Source organism: Canis lupus, chromosome X (genome assembly GCF_011100685.1).
Source record: "Canis lupus familiaris isolate Mischka breed German Shepherd chromosome X, alternate assembly UU_Cfam_GSD_1.0, whole genome shotgun sequence".
Lineage (NCBI taxonomy): Eukaryota > Metazoa > Chordata > Mammalia > Carnivora > Canidae > Canis > Canis lupus.
Window position 1 is genome coordinate 56,770,593 of NC_049260.1, and position 18,153 is coordinate 56,788,745.

The window sequence follows — 18,153 nt, forward strand, 5'->3', positions numbered from 1 at the left end:
CTGTATGCTCACTATGCTGTGGCTGGGGTGGATAGCTGTGACATTGTCAGGCTGGAACCCTGTTGATATTCTAAATTCCAAAAAGGGTTGGATACTCTGGGAGGGGTCTACTTCACCTGGTATGGGTTAAGTTTACAAGTCTGCCCTGGCGGGCAACTCTGGGATATAATGGTTTGAGCTCATGATCACAAATTGCCTGTCTTTCTTAAAGTAAGCGTCTCCTTATCTTGAAAGTGGCCTTGATCACTAAGAGTGCTCATTCCCAATTGGGGTAATTGACCTTGGTTAGAGCCAACTTCCTAGAGATGTGAGTGCAGGGGCAGAGATCAGAGTACACAGGTCTTCTTGCAAAAGGACAACTCCAACCCATCACCCTCCTATCCATACCCTCGTACCTGGATGCTGAAGGCATTAGTCAATGGTACAGACCAAGGCTGAGGTAGAAGACCTTCAGCCACTGGAAGGTCATTTTTGTGTCTGGGGGCCAAATTCCTTTCTCTTAAGGAGAAAGGATACTGGGATGGTAAAGATGCAGAGATAGTAGATGAATCGCTGGTGGTATCAAGGGATTGCTGATGTTTTCAATCATCCTAGGGGACTTCATTTCAGAAAGGCTTATATCTGATCCAGCATGAAAATTCTGTCCAGGAATACCACTTTCACATTTTGGGGTTTGGCCTGGAGACAGTGCTATTGTAATCATTCTATTACCATGTAGCTCAGAGATTCTGTGATGTCACATTAAATAAATTTATCAAACTATTGCCCAGGTAAATAACTATACTATGAGGTGGTGTGTGATCTCATTTACTGAAAGATGGCAGGAGCACTGCACAAGAATTTTCCACACGTTACCTTTCTTGATCTAGATGAGGCTGTTGGTGTCCCTAAGGTACAGATAGCTCTATGGATGCCAGAATCTAATGGAATTAAATTAAGAAGTCCTAGGTTAGCAGAAAGGACTCTGAATAGTGATTACACTGAGGATGGAATAATCTTGACAAGAATTATTCCCTGCTTTTTATTTTCAGAAAGAGTCTCAACACCAATGCAGAAGAAATGGAGGATCTGATGAAACCTGCAGCAAGTTGCTGTCCAAAGTTTTTATTTTAGAAAAGGCCTTGATTTTAGACTGCGAGCACTTGCTCCTTTGGGGTAAGGAAAGTCCTGGGGTATTAGCACTACTGCACAATTTGCCAATTAGGGGTAGTCTCTGTCTCTTTAGTAGAGAGTATCTTCATTTGCCTTATGCGTATGGGTTGGAGCTAGCAGTGTAAAGGGTTAGTTGAACAGGGAAATCCATGTGATATTTGGGAGGATAGAGGTATAGGGAATGCTGGCAGTAAAACAAACAAACAAACAAACAAAAAAACTGACAAAGCAAATGTCGTGAGTCCTAAAGGCAATAGTGAATAGTCCACTCTCGGCTAGGAGCAGCTTATGTAAGTGTGGTGGGTAATAAACACTACCAAGGTTGACTTCAGCTGGATAGGTAGTGGGAACTGCTGGACCAGGGAATTTTCTGAGAAGTTTCCTAGGATCCCTTGAGTATCCCCAGTCTACGTATAGGTGACTTTTATCAAACACTATGCCAGGGTATTTGCTAAGCTCTGTAATGCAATTATTAGATTTAACCCCAATAACCCTATAAGGTAGATAACATTATTATCTCCAATTTACAAATAAGGATACCAAGGCGCAGAGGTTTTATACCTAACAATTGATGGAGCTGCGATTCCCTGGGCAACACTGAACCATTTTGATATACTGTCTTTTCCAGCTTCATAGAAGTATAGGAACACATCTCATCTTACAGAGGTTAGGGATAGAGATGATGCTATAGGGACAAAGCATGTCTTAGCTGGTTCTTACTTTGCTGCCTGGCTGCAAAGTTTTGCAGTTTTTGACAGAAGGGCTGGTGCCTTACGGGTTGAACATGTATTGAAAGAATGATCTGGGCTACTATGGTAAAGGCTTGTCTGTTTTGTCTGGTGATGTGTCTGTTTTGTAGGTTCCAGTACTGAATGAGTATAAAGAGAATCCAGGCCTCCATTTTCATGTAGTTATCTGTTTGTAAGGGCTGGAGGGTGGGTAGTGCAGATACAGGAGCAGGACTGGCTGCTCAGTTAACAAATTATACTGTTCATACAGCCCTTTGGGGAACTGGAACTATAATGCAATTCACTGTCACTCACTTTATATCTACTCATAAGGAACTAGAGCTCTTGATAATAGCTCTAGTAGCTTTGATCCTAACTTTCAAGTGGGTAATAACTAATAGCTGGGGGTCTAGTTCTACATTCTTCTTGTAGACCTTGCCAAGACACAAGGCAGTTTTATGGTTCTACCATTTACTGCCCCCCACGGTGGAAGTACCAGAAACCAACAACATTCTAGGACATATCTTTCCCCCCTTCTAGCAGGGAAGCAGGACAGAGGGAGCCCAGGTGGCATAGATCCTGTGTTGCCAGGTGGTAGGCAGAAATGTCATGGGACAAGAGGGCAGATAATAGAATTGTGGGAGGAAGAACTGGTTGAGCTAGAGATGTAGGTCTTAGATGAATTATCAGAATGAGATAAAGGAAAATTATTGGGAGCTGAGATGCAGAGCCAAATAGGGAAGGAGACACCAAAAGGCGCAAGAATGAGGAATAGCCAGTCAAAGTAGACAAATAAGAAATCTCTCGACAAACTCTGGAGGTTAGGAGTCACTGTTCTGTGTTGAGTTATAATATCTCCTAGCACGTGTTTACATGGATAGGGTGTTTCATTTAAGGGAATCTGGGTGGGACAAGATAACTTCCTAGGAGACTGACTATAAAAAGCAGAATCAAAGGATTTGAGCCAGCCTGTGAGCAAATGATAGAAGAGGGCAAGAGTTGTTTTACAGAGAAAGTAGAGGTCATTGGGCAGGTGCTCCCTCAGTTCACTAGTAGGCAACCCACACACTTGTTTGTTACGCCCTCCTTCACTTCTTTTGCTCTGGCTTTAGAAGCCATGGTTCTCCTCCTCCCAAAGCCAGTCACTCTATCTTCTCTTACCTCCTTTGAGACTTTGCTCCATTTCTTACCCTTCTCATATTTCCAATATTTCCCTTCTAGCCCATTTATGGTCTCAAATCTTTTAGAACAAATCAAACAAGCCACCCCTCAAGCCCTACTTTCCCTTGGCCATTGCCCTTCTCTTTCCTTTCTTTCTCATTTAAATTTGGACAGTTTATGTTCCTTTCCTGCCCATTTCCTTGGCTCTTACTCACCCCTCAACAGTTTGCATTCCCATCACTCTCCAGGAAGTTATCTTACCAAAATCGCTAATAACTACATTAATTGCTAAATATGACTGACACTTTAGTACCTCTCTGGATTGACCCCTCCATAGCACGTGACACTACTAAGAGCTCTTTTCTTCCTTAAACTCTTCTGCTCTCTGGGAATTCCATGGTCCCTTTATATATTTGATTATAACCATCTGGCTATTCCTGATGGTTGCTTTTCAGCTGAATTCACTAGGGGCCTTTTCTTGTACTGGCCTGTACAAGTTGGTGTTTCCTGTGGGTCTAGGCTCTACTTTCTTTTTCTTCTCTCTGCCTTTTCCCTAAGCAATCCTGTCCATTTTCATGGTTTGCACCACCACTTTATATACTGGCAACAAACACATCTGTTTCTATTTCTGGCTTTCACCTCCATCTTCAAGTATGAATATCTGGTTTCCCTGGGTATTACTTCTGCTGCACACCAACTCCTACTCTTGATTTATTGAGGTATATAGGGGTTAAGCACATGGTTGATGAGTCAGATTGCCTGAGTTTGAATTGCAATGTGATCACTTACTAAGCTTGAGCACAGTTGTTTAACCTTTCTGTACTCTGATGTGTAAAAGAGAGTAAATAACAATATCCACTTCTTAATTCAAGAATATACGAGAAATATGAGAACAATGCATGTAAGGTAGCATCTAGCACATAGCTCAACACATGTTGGCTATTGTTATCAAGTCCTATCTTCTTTGGGACTCTGCTCAAAGCAAGCCAGAAACTTGAGTGAACTTCCTCATCTTTCCTTTCACTCATATCTACTAATCATTGATACTTGATTTTATCTCTTAAAGCTATCTCAAGTCAGCCTTCACCATTCCCCATCCCCCAATCTCACTACTCTGCCTTAGTTCAGATCTTCATCACTTGTTATTGGGACTGCTGCTGGTACTCTATTCAGTCTCCCTACCTTCAGTCTATACCTCCTTCAATCCATCCTCTAGGACTAGTCAGAATTAGCTTTCTGAAACACATATCTAACCATGTTACTTCCTCACATAATTTTGTAGCGGCCCCCCATTTCTTACCGCTGAGGGTCTCAAAGTGTACACAGCAGAATCACTCCTAGTGCAGGTTCTGACATACTACTCCAAACCTACTGATCAAGATCTCTGAGAGAGAACTAGATATCTGCATTTTTTCAAATCAGTGATTCAGATATACATGAAGCTTTTTATAACCCATTTCCTACTTTTCTACCTCATCTTCTGCCATTATCCACTTTGTACTTTAACCTTCCAGCAATAGTGGGCTGCGTGTTGTTCCTCAAATCCACCAAGCTATTTTACACTGGTCTGTTTCTGCAAAGGAGTTGTGGCCTTCTGAAATGCCATTCACCTTCTTGTCTCCGTGGCACACTTCTTTGCATCCTTTGAAGTCTTCTTCACCATAACCTCCTTATGGACAAATCTTACTTTACTCCTCTACAGCACTGCTTCTCAACCACTGGCTCATTATCATTTCCTAATCCAAGGAGCCTTTTTAGATACCTTTTCCTAATTGACCACTTCACAAAGTTTTAATATCACAGATATTCCAAACATCAGCATATGTACCATGACACTTTGAAGGACCATAAGCCATGTAGCATCTAAGTTTTTTGTCTTTCTCCATCCCCTCCAAAAAATCTATTTTTGCTCTGGCAGCAGACGTTGCTATCCAAACTGGTCTTCTTAAGGTTTGCCTTTGGTTTCTATAGTAAGTCTTTTCTGATTCTCTTCCTATCTTCTTGATCATTTCTTCTCAAGATTCCTTTGTAGGCCTTTCTTCTTCTACCTGTCCTGTAAACATTGGCATTCCACAAGTCTCAGTATTTGTTTTGTTTTCTACAGATGCTTTTCAGGTGATTTTGCCTATTAGTTTTAATTACCACCTATCATACTGTTGACTCTCAAATCTGTATCTTCAGTGAAGACAGTTCTGAGCTCCAGCTTCTTGCTAGTCCAAGCTTGGTTCATAGATTGGCAGCATTTAGTATCATCTGGGAACTTGTTAGAAATGCAAGTTCTTAGGTTTCATTCCAGACCTCCTGAACCAGATCTGCATTTTATCAAAATCCCCAGGTATTTCATATGCATATTAAAGGCTCAAAAGCCCTGGGCCAGACCCTGTTACCAGCTCTCTAGCAGACATCTTTAATTAGATCTTCCATAAGCACATCAGTTCTCATCCCTTACTCTTCTTGGTTAATAGTAACAAAATTCAGTCATCTACATAAGAAATCTAGATCACTCCTTCCCTATCGTTGGTTACCATTCCTATATATTCTAACTACTAAATGGCTTCTTAATTTATTCTCTCTTCTCTGTTCATCACCTCTGCTTTTACCACCTTTTCGGTAGATTATTACAGTAAAGTCCTAATCAATTTCTCTGTCAACATCCTCCCCTCCCCCACTCATTTATCTGCTGACTTGCTAGAATCGTATCCCTAAAACGCAAATCTGATCATGTTATCTCCTCCTGGCTAAAACTTCCTTTAGTGATTTCTCACTGTCCAAAGCCAGGGTTCTTAATCAGGGATCCATCCATCCATCCATCCATCCATTCATCCATCCATCCATCCATGGGCTTTAAGAGAGCCTTGCACTTTCTGAAGTTACAAGGAAAAACATTGTGTATACACACTTTTCTAGGGACAGTATACATAGCTTTCATCAGATTTTCAGAGGGCCCATGACCAAGACAGGTCAAGAATCACTGATCTGAAGGATAAAGTTCAAACTCTCTAGCTTGGCATACAAGGACCCTCTATACCTCTCCCACCTTCCTTCCAATCACTTACCTGCAGGAGTTCCAGCTTTAATTACAGACTTGGAAGTTCCTTCAGCTTTCATGCCTCTCTGTTGCTGCACTTCCTGTTTCTGGAATAACCCCCAAGTTACCTAGATGGCCAGTACACGTTGCAGCTTGGATTTGCACCACAGTTTTACTCCAAAGTTCAGAGTCATTCCACTCAACCAACAATGACTTGACATTTTACACTGTGGCTAAGTACACACAAATACACATACACTAGAATGAGTGTCATGATAATCTACCGTGATATCAAAAGATGCTGGTTGCAGCCCACTGAACTGATATGAAGTTCTATTAATGAGCTGCAACTCTCAGTTTGAAAAACACTGCAGTAGACCTTTGCTGATACAGGAAGTTCTTATTACTGAGAATTTATTATCTTAGTCCCAGAAGTATCAAGATTTTGAGGTTTCCTAGGGATACAAAAGCTGTCAAGAGCATGAAAGCACTTGCTAATGGATCTGACCACTCCTATCAGTCCTCATTCAAACAACCTATTCCTTTAAACCCTAGCACCTACCCCTAGCCATCTGTTCAAGCACTTTTCTTTTATGAATTGTCAGATATATCAGTAGGCAATTCACTATAAATCAATCACAATCTTATAAAATGATGTAAGATATCATGAAGTCAACACACAAAACTGACAAGGATCTGTAGACCAGTTTACAACTGAAGAGGAGAAAAATAAATAAGGATAAGGATAATGATTTTAAAAGTGGTTCAAAAGAGAGTGATTTGAATACCAAATGATTAAGGAGAAGCCCTCAGAAAAACTGAAAAAGCCCTTGAAGATCTTGGTAAAATCAACCCTCTTAATGATCATGCTGCAAAAATCTCACAGAAGGTAAAATGTACCATCTTGAAATATTGTGCAATTTTGTTGGAAAAATTAGGCCCAAACTAAAACAATCAATCCTTGATACATTCTTTGTTTGAAGAATTACATAGCATTCAATTTTATTAAAAGAGACAAAATAAACATATTTTAATAGTTTTTAGTTATTCAAGTTAGTAAGCTAATCAAGCCCTGCCTCCTCTGTTCTTTACTCTAAAATTTTAGTCCCCTTTTTAAATGGATTCACTTGGTGGTCTTCTGCATGGTACCAACTGCCCTCAAGTAATAAGAACTTCCTGTATAACTCTGTTTCATTATCACCTGACATACAGCAGGGGCTTAATAAAAGTTTGTTAAATGAATAACTGCAATAATGGCCTTCTCCTCCCTATCTAGTCTCAGTTCCCTTTGATCCAATCAGCACATTGCCACCTTCTCTAAAATTCTTCAGTAAATCTCCACTGGTCCCAGAAAAAAGTCCAGCTCCTCAGCATGGCTTACAAAACCTTTATGATCTGGTCTTGCTCTATTTGCTCTCATATTCTGGCCACATTTAGCTACTTGTAATTCTCCAAATGTCCCATAATTTCCACTGCCATGCTTTATTATTCCTTCTGCTTAGAACTGTCCATTCCCACCAATGGGAAGGCAACTGTAGCATACACTGACCATACTATGTCTGTATTTTAAGTGCTTCCCACCTTGTTCCAAGTACTTTTTACTATAAAAAGTTCTGATAAAGCTAACACACATTAGAGAAAATATAGGAAACAAAGAAGATACATGTATGTATGTGTGTGTCTGTGTATACACATGTATCTCTCACAGTATCATCATCTTCACAAAGTCACTGGTATCACTTTGTTGTATTTCCGTCTAAGATTCTTTTCATAAGTGTCTATTTTTTACATGACTAATCAGAGTGAATGTGCAATGTTGTAGCTAATTGCCCTTTAAAAACAAAGCCAATATTATACAATGTGCACTTTTGTTACACAGTCATCCTAACCACCACTTGTTAATGGTTACATAATAGCCCATCAAGTGGATCTGTGACAGTATACTATCTAACCATTCTGCTGTAGTTGAATATTTAGGTCTCTCTTCCTTTTTCTTTTTTGGCTACTATAATTAAGAAAGAAATTACCATCTTCATACATATAGCTTTCTAATATTTTGGATTGGTTTATTTCCTTAGACTAGATTACCAAGAGTAATAGATAAATGAGCTAAAAATCTTTCTTCTTTTAGCTCAAATGTAGGAGGAGAAAAATACATATTTGTATATTTTATGTTTCAATTTCCCTTCCCATAATTTTAGTGATGCTAAATATTTATTCATGTTTATTTACTAATTATTTCCTCTTTTGTGAATTATTCATGTTTTTTGCCCATTTCTCTAAATTTCAATGTTTTAAAAAATCAATTATATTCCCCAAATGAATGAGACCATGTAATGTTTGTCCTTATCTGAGTGACTTATTTCACTCAGCATAATAACCTCCAGCTCCATCCACGTTGAAGCAAATGGTGGGTATTTGTTGTTTCTTTTTTTTTTATTTTTTATTTATTTATTTATTTATTTATTTATTTATTTATTTATTTATTTATTTATTTTGTATTTGTTGTTTCTAATGTCTGAGTAATATTCCATTGTATACATATACTACATCCTCTTTATCCATTCAAAATACAGATTTTATTTTTTTGGGGGGGGAGAGAAAGAGAGAAAAAAAGAGAGAGAGAGAGAGAGAGAGCGTGCGCAGAGGAAGAGGGAGAGAATCCCAAGCAGGTTCCACACTCAGCACAGAGCCTGATGCGGGGCTTGATCCCACAACCCTAAGATCATGACCTGAACCAAAATTAAGAGTTGAAAGCTTAACTGCCTGAGCCACCCAGGTGCACCTAGAATAAAGATTTTAACCCTTTGTAGTATTTGCTGTAACTATTTTTTTGTCTCTTTTTATTTTGGTAATATTTTAGCTGCAAAAGTAATAATATCTCATTACGGAAATTCTGCAAACTAGAAAAAAACACTTAAAAAAATCATTGATAATTCTGCTACCCTAACATAGCCACTATATTCATTCCCACTGCTTTTTTTTAATATGTGTATGCTCTACAGAGTTGTAATTGCAATGTGCATACAATTTTAAAATTATTACCACAAGTAATTTTCTGAAATGCCCCATAGTGTTCATAATCATCATTTAATAGCAGAATATTCTATGGAACAGATTCATTGTTTCCTTATTACTACATATTCATGTTATTTCTAATTTTTTGTTTCATTAAGAACACTGATCAACACATGCAAATCGTTTTTTTCCTATATTTTGCATTATTTTCTCAGGAAACATTCTCAGTAGTAGGATTTAAGGACATTAATCTTATCCCTAAGTAGATAAAGGGCATTAATACATGTTAGCTACCAAGTTATTTTCTTAAGGAGTTGAAACAAACCACACTATTACTAGCCAACTGAGTACCATCTTTTCCAATTCTGGCTTAAAAAGTGGTTACCTAGTTGTTTAAATTTGCATTTCTTCTATCAGTAGCAATGAACATTACCCCATATTTTCCAGTGGTACTTGAATACCTTTGTAAACTGTCCCTTCACATTCTTTGCCCATACTTCTTATACATCGTACCATATGAGTGCCTTAGAAAATACAAACCTATCACACGGTCATATTTATGTCTAATATGTCTTTTTAGTCTGTATTTAGATTTTGTTTTTTAAATGGCCACAAAACTTTTAAAAGTGATTTTGGTTTTAAAATTTTATACAGCTAAATTTGTTGAGCCCTTCCTTTGGGAGTTTTTCCATTAGTTCCTAAGCTTAGAAAAACTATTCTCCTTTAGAAGCTTGACAAATATCCATTCATTGTAGTTTTTTTAAATTTGCTTTTTTATATTGAACTCTCTAGTCTAGCTGCCACTTATTTTAGTTTATTACAGGAGATGAGGGTATAAATGCTACCAGCTGTCACAACATCATTTACTGAATAATCCTTTCCACTCCCATCCACTTGCAAAGCATCTTTTATAATAGACTGAATTCTTATATCTAACAGCCTCTTTGGGGGAGTGTACTATAATATCATCTGTCTCATCTTATACCAGTAGTACCAGTGTTTTCATTATTCTAGTTTTGTATGTTTAATATCTAATAGCATTAGTCCCTCATCATTCTTCTTTTGAAGAATTTTCTTTGAAAACCACTGTTCTTTAGTTTCCAAATACAGTTATTTGGTGTCTTACCTCTAAGATATGAATTTTGTGAAGGCAAGATTGGTTTATTTCCTTAGAATAGACTGCTAAGAATAATATAACTGGGTCAAAAGGTATGAATGTTTTCCCCACTTTTTCAACTTAATTCTAAAGTTTTCAAAAAGAGTGTACCAATTTTATTGTAATCGTGCCAGCATGAGGATATTTTGAAGTTTTTTTTTTCAAAATTGGTAAAGGAAAAATATATCATGCTTCAATTTTTTATCTCTCCACTCATTAGTGATTATAAACATGCTTGACGCGTAGTAAGTACTTAATCAGTGCATATTGAAGACTAAATGGCATGTATGAATCTATATACGTATTTGGGGATGGAACAGTTTAACAAATATTGTGGTTATAATAGCTAATGCTGGCTAGATGTAAGTTTGTGTAGGCTAAATACCTGTAGTCCATCTGCAGAGATGTTCTAGATGTACCAAGAACCCCATAGATTCTGGATCTGAATTGAGGCAACCTCTAGAGATTCTCTGTAATTTACATCCACCACAGTGTCTGTTTCCAGGTAGGATCAGCTGAAAGCTGTCTGAAACAGTTAAGATACCTACCTACATGCAGCCCAGAAGCACAGTTAAGGTACCTACCTACATGCAGCCCAGAAGCAGCCATGATTGGCTCTAGATACAGTATGCTTCATTTCAAAGCAAAACAAGGAGAAGTGGCAGGTATTTGGGTATTCCACTGGAAACTGACCCAGGCCCTAGCAGGCCTTAAGCAGTGAATTTAAATATATAAGATCCTCCAGTGCACATGCAGAAAGTAGATCTGATTAACAGGATCAGGCATTTTCCATGAAACCACAATACTTTTCTTCTCAACTCGCTAAGCACAAGAGGGATTAGAGGTCCTTGGTTCAGAGAGGCTTGGTTTTTTTCACCCTTTCATCTGTAGTTTAAAGGAGAGAGGGTCATTTTTGTTTTGTTTTGCTTCATCCTAGGGAATCACTGTCTTTATGTTGAAATTTTTTAATAGAGCAAAAGCTAACAAAAGGTAAATTGTTTCTCTTTGTTTTTAAGGCCATGTAAAACTCATTATTAAACACTGGTTCTCTTTGCTCCAACAACTCAGTAGTAGATTCTAGCAGTAAACTTTCTCAAGGACTTCCTTGGTCATTTGTCAATTTGATGAAAAGAATTCCATGTTATTATCTTAACCTGCATATACTGAAATTGTGCTCAAGGTTTTCCTCTGAAAAAGAGAGTAATAGGCCATTTTCTCTGGACTCAAGAGCACCAAGGAGTAGCAAGGTCATGGCCAACAGTATGAACAACTGGTGTGTGAAAGGTGCATCACCAGTTACTACTACTGCTGCTTCATTTCACTCACACAGCACATTGAGCAATTCAGAGTTTTAAAAATTCTTCTCCTCCAGTATGTACTAAGCACTACACATATAGCAAGCAAGCATATCAAGCAAGATGACAAATGCTGTCCCAGCAGTCCTTGTCACACACAGGGTCAGGCTGTTTGAGATGTCAACATGGAACTCCAAAAGGACTCCTCTAGCTCCAAGTAGCACCTGAGAACAGTTGTTTCACAAGCCCTTTCTCCTTAGAGTGACAATTCTCTCAGTTTGTTGCTACTTTCCTTAGAGATGGCAGCAAAAGTTTCCTTCTTGATTCTTCAGCCTTTTGTTTTAAATCTATTCTCATCAATTTTCCACCTATTTGGAAATCTGTTTGCCACTTCTTTCAAGAATTAGCTCTAAAATTTACCTCTTCCAAGACTTCCATGATTAATTTCTGCATCACTAAAAATCTCCTCAGCTCATACATATACTCAGTTGGTACCAAGATTGATGTTCCTCCCTATTCTAGTTCTGTTCATGTCCCTAGAGCATAAGTCCCTTGAAGATGGGGGAATTTCCAAAAAGCTGGAGAGGAATGTGGAGATTGTCTAGTTATATTCTTTGCCCTGCCCATTTTCCTGATGAAGAAACTGAGGCCTAGAGAGGTTAACCTTTCCAAGTCAGTGAGCCAAGTGTGCAGAAAAACTAGGCATAGAGCCCAGGTATCCTGACTCTCAATTGTGTGCTTTCCATTATACTGTGTCACCTTCTTCTATTTCACTTGCCTTCAGAAGCCTGGAAAAGTATTATATTTGTACACAAATCTCTCAATGAATGCCAATACAATAAGCATAAGAGTTTACATAACTGAGAAACTGACTCAAGGAAAGAGGCAGAAAGCAGAAAGGTCATTTTCTTACTTCTTTGCATGATGCCACCCTCCGGACCAGTTAATTGCTACTTTGCACATTCCATCAATCAGGCATTGGGCAGCTGTGATTGTAGCCCCTCCTACAGCTGCTGCGTAGTCAAATATCCCTTCTGTGGCTGGGCAGTCATAACCTTTGGGCAAACATCAGAAGAGCTTGTTAAAAGATGAATTGGAGGAAGGGGAGGTGTGATACTGTGATTTATATAATAAGAAATACTCCTGTGTGTGATCTTCATCCCCATTTCTGACACAGAGCTCCTAATTTTGGAATTTCCTAAGTGAGAAGAACAATAAAGGTGTCTTTGTTGTGCTAATGAGGTGACCTGTGGTTCCCACCTAAGGATCGGGGTTGGTTGCCAGTGGAGCAAATGAGGTGATTGGGAGATTAGAATGACCAGTCCTACCCTCTAACCTTCTGTGAGGGGAAGGGGCTGGAGATTGAGTTCAATCAACAACTGGCCAATGATTGAATCAGTCATACCTATGTGATGAAGTTTCCATAAAAACCCAAAAGGCCAGCTGGGAGAGCTTCTGGTTTAGTAAACACTAAGATGGAGATGTGGGGAGAGTGGCATGCCTGTAATGTGTGTGGAAGCTCCATACCCTTTGGTCATACCTTGCCCTATGCATCTCTTCCATCTGGCAGTTCTGAGTTATATCCTTTTATAATTAACTGGTAATCTAGTGAGTAAATGGGTTCCCTGAGTTCTGTGCCCTGCTCTAGCAAATTAAACCCAAAGAGGGGGTTGTGGGAACTCCTGATTTATAGACAGTCTGTCAGAAGCACAGGTAACAACCTGGGCTTGCCATTGGCATGTGAAGTGCAAAGCAGTCTTGTGAGACCAAGCCCTTAATCTGTGGGATCTGATGCTGTCTACAGGTAGATAGTGTCAGAATTGAGTTGAATTATAGGACATCCAGCTAGTGTCCTGAGCATTGCTGAGTGGTGTGGGAGGAAAGCCCCACCTCTGCACATTGGAACTGGATCTAGAATCCTATTGGGAGGAATACTTTGAGGTGTGACAACATATCTTACCCAAAAAGCGACTGTGCCAACATCAGCTTCCAAATGGTAGAGAAACATCTCCAGTGTTGGGGAAAGAATTTTTTGAAGTGTTGGAACTAGAAAGGCTAAACCTTCAAGATTAGCTAGTCACATCCTGCAGATGGAGAAACTGAGTCCTGAGAGGTGATATGTCTTCTCCATGGTCACATAGAGCCCGGCCTGGGACCCAGGTCCCTTGACTCACCCATCTCGCAGACCAGAGGTCTACTAAACCATGCTGTTTCTCTAGACTATCCTATCAGCCACCTATAGTTTTTTTTTTTTAAATACAGCTGTTCAACATGAAGTAAGGTTGAAAACTTAGCCAGAACATAAATATTTACTCAAGTTAAAATATAAGGCCATGGGACAGTTAAATAGTACAGCCAGACCCAATCTGGGCATTACTATTAGGGCCTCAGCAACTAAGTGGTTTTCCTCCATCTGATCCATCATTCAGTTGTGCTCAACTCATATGGTTTGCTTGGTTAAGTGAGATATATGGATCTAAACTAAGAGATTAAGATTGTGGTTAACACATTAGTTTGAAATTAACAAAGATTAAAGACCATCATGCAAGTTATAAAATAAGTGGTTACAATCTACAGATGGAGGGTGTCTACTTCCCATCATTGCCCGGTAATGACTTTACCTAGCCCATATTCTACGGAGTCTGGATGATCGTCATCTCCTTCCTGGCTGACCTTCTGGAGATGCTGAAGATAGGCATCAGTGTGGAAGGTGGCCATCTCCTCCATGGAGGCTACTTTGGGCTTAACTATCCTAATAATAACAGAGAACAAAGAGAGGTGAGTGAGTCAGACCCAGAGTATGCCAGAAACTGGAAGCAGAAGCCAGTTAGTCTGAGCAGAGAATACAACTTCCAGCTTCCAGTTCTAGTGGGTTGAAATAATAAACATGTTCTGTTCCTCTACTATACTATATAGACTTTACTTCCTCACATCTATGTAATAATTCCATGAATAAGGGGTGAGAGGATGAATTTTCCCCTTGAGTTTATAAGTAGGTAAAAAAAAGTAAGTAATTATATTTAAGTTACATAATCAGATATTGGACAAACTTCACTCTGTTACAACTTTCATGACAAACTGGTAGATGGAGATATTTTCATTTGAGTCAGCTCCTGATATAGCTCCTTTAAGCTATATTTTTACTTTATTATTATTTTTTACTTATTTTTTAAAGGGGGAGGGGAAGAGAGGAGAGGGAAAAGGGGGAGGGAGAGAGAGAATCTCAAACAGGCTCCATGCCCAGCATGGAGCCCAATGTGGGGCTTGATTTCACAACCCTGAGATCATGACCTGAGCCAAAATCAAGACTTAACTCTATATTTTTACTATAGTAGGCAACTGTATTTTCATAAATTTTGAATTTGGAGTCAGAGAACTGGGCACCTCTTTTTAAATGACAAATACCCACCATTCGCTTCAACGTGGATGGAACTGGAGGGTATTGCACTGAATGAAGTAAGTCAATCGGAGAAGGACAAACATTATATGGTCTCATTCATTTGGGGAATATAAAAAATAGTGAAAGGGAATAAAGGGGAAAGGAGAGAAAATGAGTGGGAAATATCAGTGGGGGTGACAGAACATGAGAGACTCCTAACTCTGGGAAATGAACAAGGGGTGGTGGAAAGGGAGGTGAGCAGGGGGGTTGGGGTGACAGTGTGATGAGCACTGAGGGGGGCACTTGGCGGGATGAGCACTGGGTGTTATGCTATATGTTGGCAAATCAAACTCCAATAAAAAATATACCAAAAAAAGAATAAATAAATAAAATTTAAAACAAAAACCTCTGTACTTATCAGCTCTATAACCTCAGGTAAGTTGACTATTCTGTATAGTTCAGTTTCCTCATCTATAAAGTAGGGAAATCTAATGGGACATGCATGAAGATTGAATGATAACACATGAAAGTGCTCTGTGGATAACTATTACTGTTACTAATACTAAAGGATAAAAAATGGCAACTCAAAACAGAAAAGTTTCTATATTTGGTCCCTCACACCTATCCCTGCTAGGAAAAAGAAAAGGGGCAAACTGGTTAGAACTGGACTTCACTCAAGCTCTCAATCAAATCCTCACAACAGGGATCCCTGGGTGGCGCAGCGGTTTGGCGCCTGCCTTTGGCCCAGGGTGCGATCCTGGGGACCCGGGATCGAATCCCACGTCGGGCTCCCTGGTGCATGGAGCCTGCTTCTCCCTCTGCCTGTGTCTCTGCCTCTCTCTCTCTCTCTCTCTGTGACTATCGTAAATAAAAAAAAAAATTAAACAAAACAAAACAAAACAAAACAAATCCTCACAACAAGCGATAACAGAAGTGACTGAAAGAGGGGTACCTGAGTGGCTCAGTCAGTTGAGAGTCCAACTCTTGGTTTCGGCTCAGGTCATGATCTCAGGGTTGTGAGCTTGAGCCCCGTGTTGGGCTCCATGCTCAGTGGGGAGTCTGCTTGAGATTCTCTCCTTCTGCCCCCCCCACCACACACTCTATCTCCAATAAATACATAAATCTTTTTTTTTTTTTTAAGGAGGTGACTGAGAGAATACAGGATGGTGTTAAGCTAACAGCAGGACTTATCACCTCTAACCTCTAGCTGCCTGTTCCCCATTTCCTCTCCCTGACTGCCACTGCCACTCAAAGGGTGGTCTATGGACCAGCAGCAGCAGCACCCAGGAGCCATTAAATAAGCACAACTTCAGCCCCACCTCATATCTACTGAATCGGAATTTAACAAAGTGATTCATATGTAAATTCAGGTTGGAGGAGCAATGACCTGTGCCACAGGAAGGCAGTAGTGGTTTTCTTTGTTTGCTGAATGAGAACTCAGCCATGAGTTTTTCAAAAATTAATATGACTACATAGGCTACTACTATCACCAAGCAGGCCAGAAAAATCCTGTAGCTCAGCCTCAAAAAAATCATATATATGGTCAAGAGCCAAGGATTCTTGCTTCTCCCTCCAGAAAATATACCTACACCATCAAAGGTGACAAATCTGCACATTAAAATAAAATAGTTTCTGGACCATGTTCTTCAGCTCTAATAGGTCCCTTTTCTAGCACCCTTCTTCTTGTTTAGCAAATATGGAAAGCCTCTCTGCTTAATAGCAAGGAAATGGAACAGTTTTGCTTAGCACTGATTTCTTAAAATAACTTTTGAAAAGTTAAATGGAAGGCATGTAGTTCTCATGTCTAACAAACATATGGGTTCAAAAACTAAGGTGCTCAATAAGTAATTTTGTTAATAATAAGGATTAGATTTGAAAGCCTATTACAGAGGCACCTGGGTGGCTCAGTGGTTGAGCGTCTGCCTTTGGCTCAGGTAGTGATCCCAGGGTCCTGGAACTGAGTCCTGCATCAGCTCGCTGTGAGGAGCCTGCTTCTCCCTCTGCCTATGTCTCTGCCTCTTTCTCTGTGTGTCTCTCATGAATAAATAAATAAAATCTTAAAAAAGAAGAAAGAAAGCCTATTACACTATTATCCGGGAGATAAATGAGGGATACCACACAAGCCCATTCAGACACTTACCTATTTGGCTAGACAATGTCATAAATAATCCTACAAGACAGGGTTATAGTATTTACTTTTATAAAGATAAACAGCAAATTCATTTTTTTAAAAGAAGTACTTAACTCTGTGCTGAGTTCTGGCCTGGTTGCAGGAGTTTTGCTTCAGTCTTGACTTGTCTCCAGGCTTACTCGTAAAAGTCTGGTAGTGGTGATGGGGTTTCTAAAAGTCTTAAGATGAACACATGCCCTCACATCTGGCTTGGAAACAATTACAAGCCCCAGAACACCTCCCAGCCAAACACCTTCTTTTGCTTTCTATCAGATGGGTTTTAGTACTCTAATGGACTTTCCTCAAAATCTCCACAAAGCACCCATCCCTAGAATAGTTTCTCTTCCAGCCATATAGTCTTAGTTCTAATGGATCTTAACTGCTTCATGTTCTTTTTTCAAGTTTTCTTAATACTTTAAGAGCTGTCACTAGGTTACAGACAGATTACAAACACTGAATTGAAAAAAAAAACTTTTTTAAAAAAGGACCATTCTTGGGTTGCCTGGGTGGCTCAGTGGTTGAGCATCTGCCTTTGGCTCAGGGCGGATGGAGTCCTGCATCCGGCAACCTATGAGGAGCCTGCTTCTCTCTCTGTGTCTCTGCCTCTCTCTGTTTCTCATGAATAAAATATAAAATCTCAAAAAAAATTAAAAAAGGACCATTCTCTTTCTAATTAGCTCCACTGTGAAGAAGGATATTAAGGTTAAGACACTTAGGTGCAGGACTCTGTTCATGAAAGACAACTTACCTCATTTGCTTATGCAATGCGTATGCTTCAATCAAAGAATGGACCATACTGGCCTAAAAACATCAAAAAAAGAAAAAAAAAGAAAGAAAGAAAGAGAAACAAAAGGCAGAAAATGGTCTCTTAAATGTTTAATTCAGAGAAATACCATCGACTTCATCATCCTGAACAAAGAAACTAACTTTTAACTCCCCTCCCTTCTTTTTACTTATCAGTTACAATGCCCTTTAGACACATTGCTAAGGCGAAAGCTACCGGGCCTTGCGGAGGCAATGGAACATTTCTCTCCTGCAGCGTCTTCCCCACTTCAGGGATCCCTAG

At 39.4% G+C, this 18,153-nt stretch overlaps 1 protein-coding gene and 1 long non-coding RNA gene across 7 annotated transcripts in view; one reads left to right on the forward strand and one right to left on the reverse strand.

Moving 5' to 3' along the window:
• The window catches only part of HDAC8 (histone deacetylase 8), a 217,577-nt gene that overhangs the window by 198,704 nt on the left and 720 nt on the right, over positions 1-18,153 (reverse strand). For all 6 annotated transcript variants that reach the window (XM_038587718.1, XM_038587715.1, XM_038587717.1 and 3 more), the window contains exons 2-4: positions 17,836-17,888; positions 14,160-14,290; positions 12,452-12,593 (exon numbers count right to left, since the gene is read on the reverse strand). In XM_038587718.1, coding sequence (XP_038443646.1) covers positions 12,452-12,593; positions 14,160-14,290; positions 17,836-17,888 — 326 coding nt within the window. The remainder of the gene's footprint in view (positions 1-12,451; positions 12,594-14,159; positions 14,291-17,835; positions 17,889-18,153) is intronic.
• On the forward strand, positions 87-14,416 carry LOC111094674. The gene is made up of 3 exons (XR_005386337.1): positions 87-210; positions 1,032-1,155; positions 14,116-14,416. It is a non-coding gene; the product is annotated as an uncharacterized LOC111094674 (long non-coding RNA).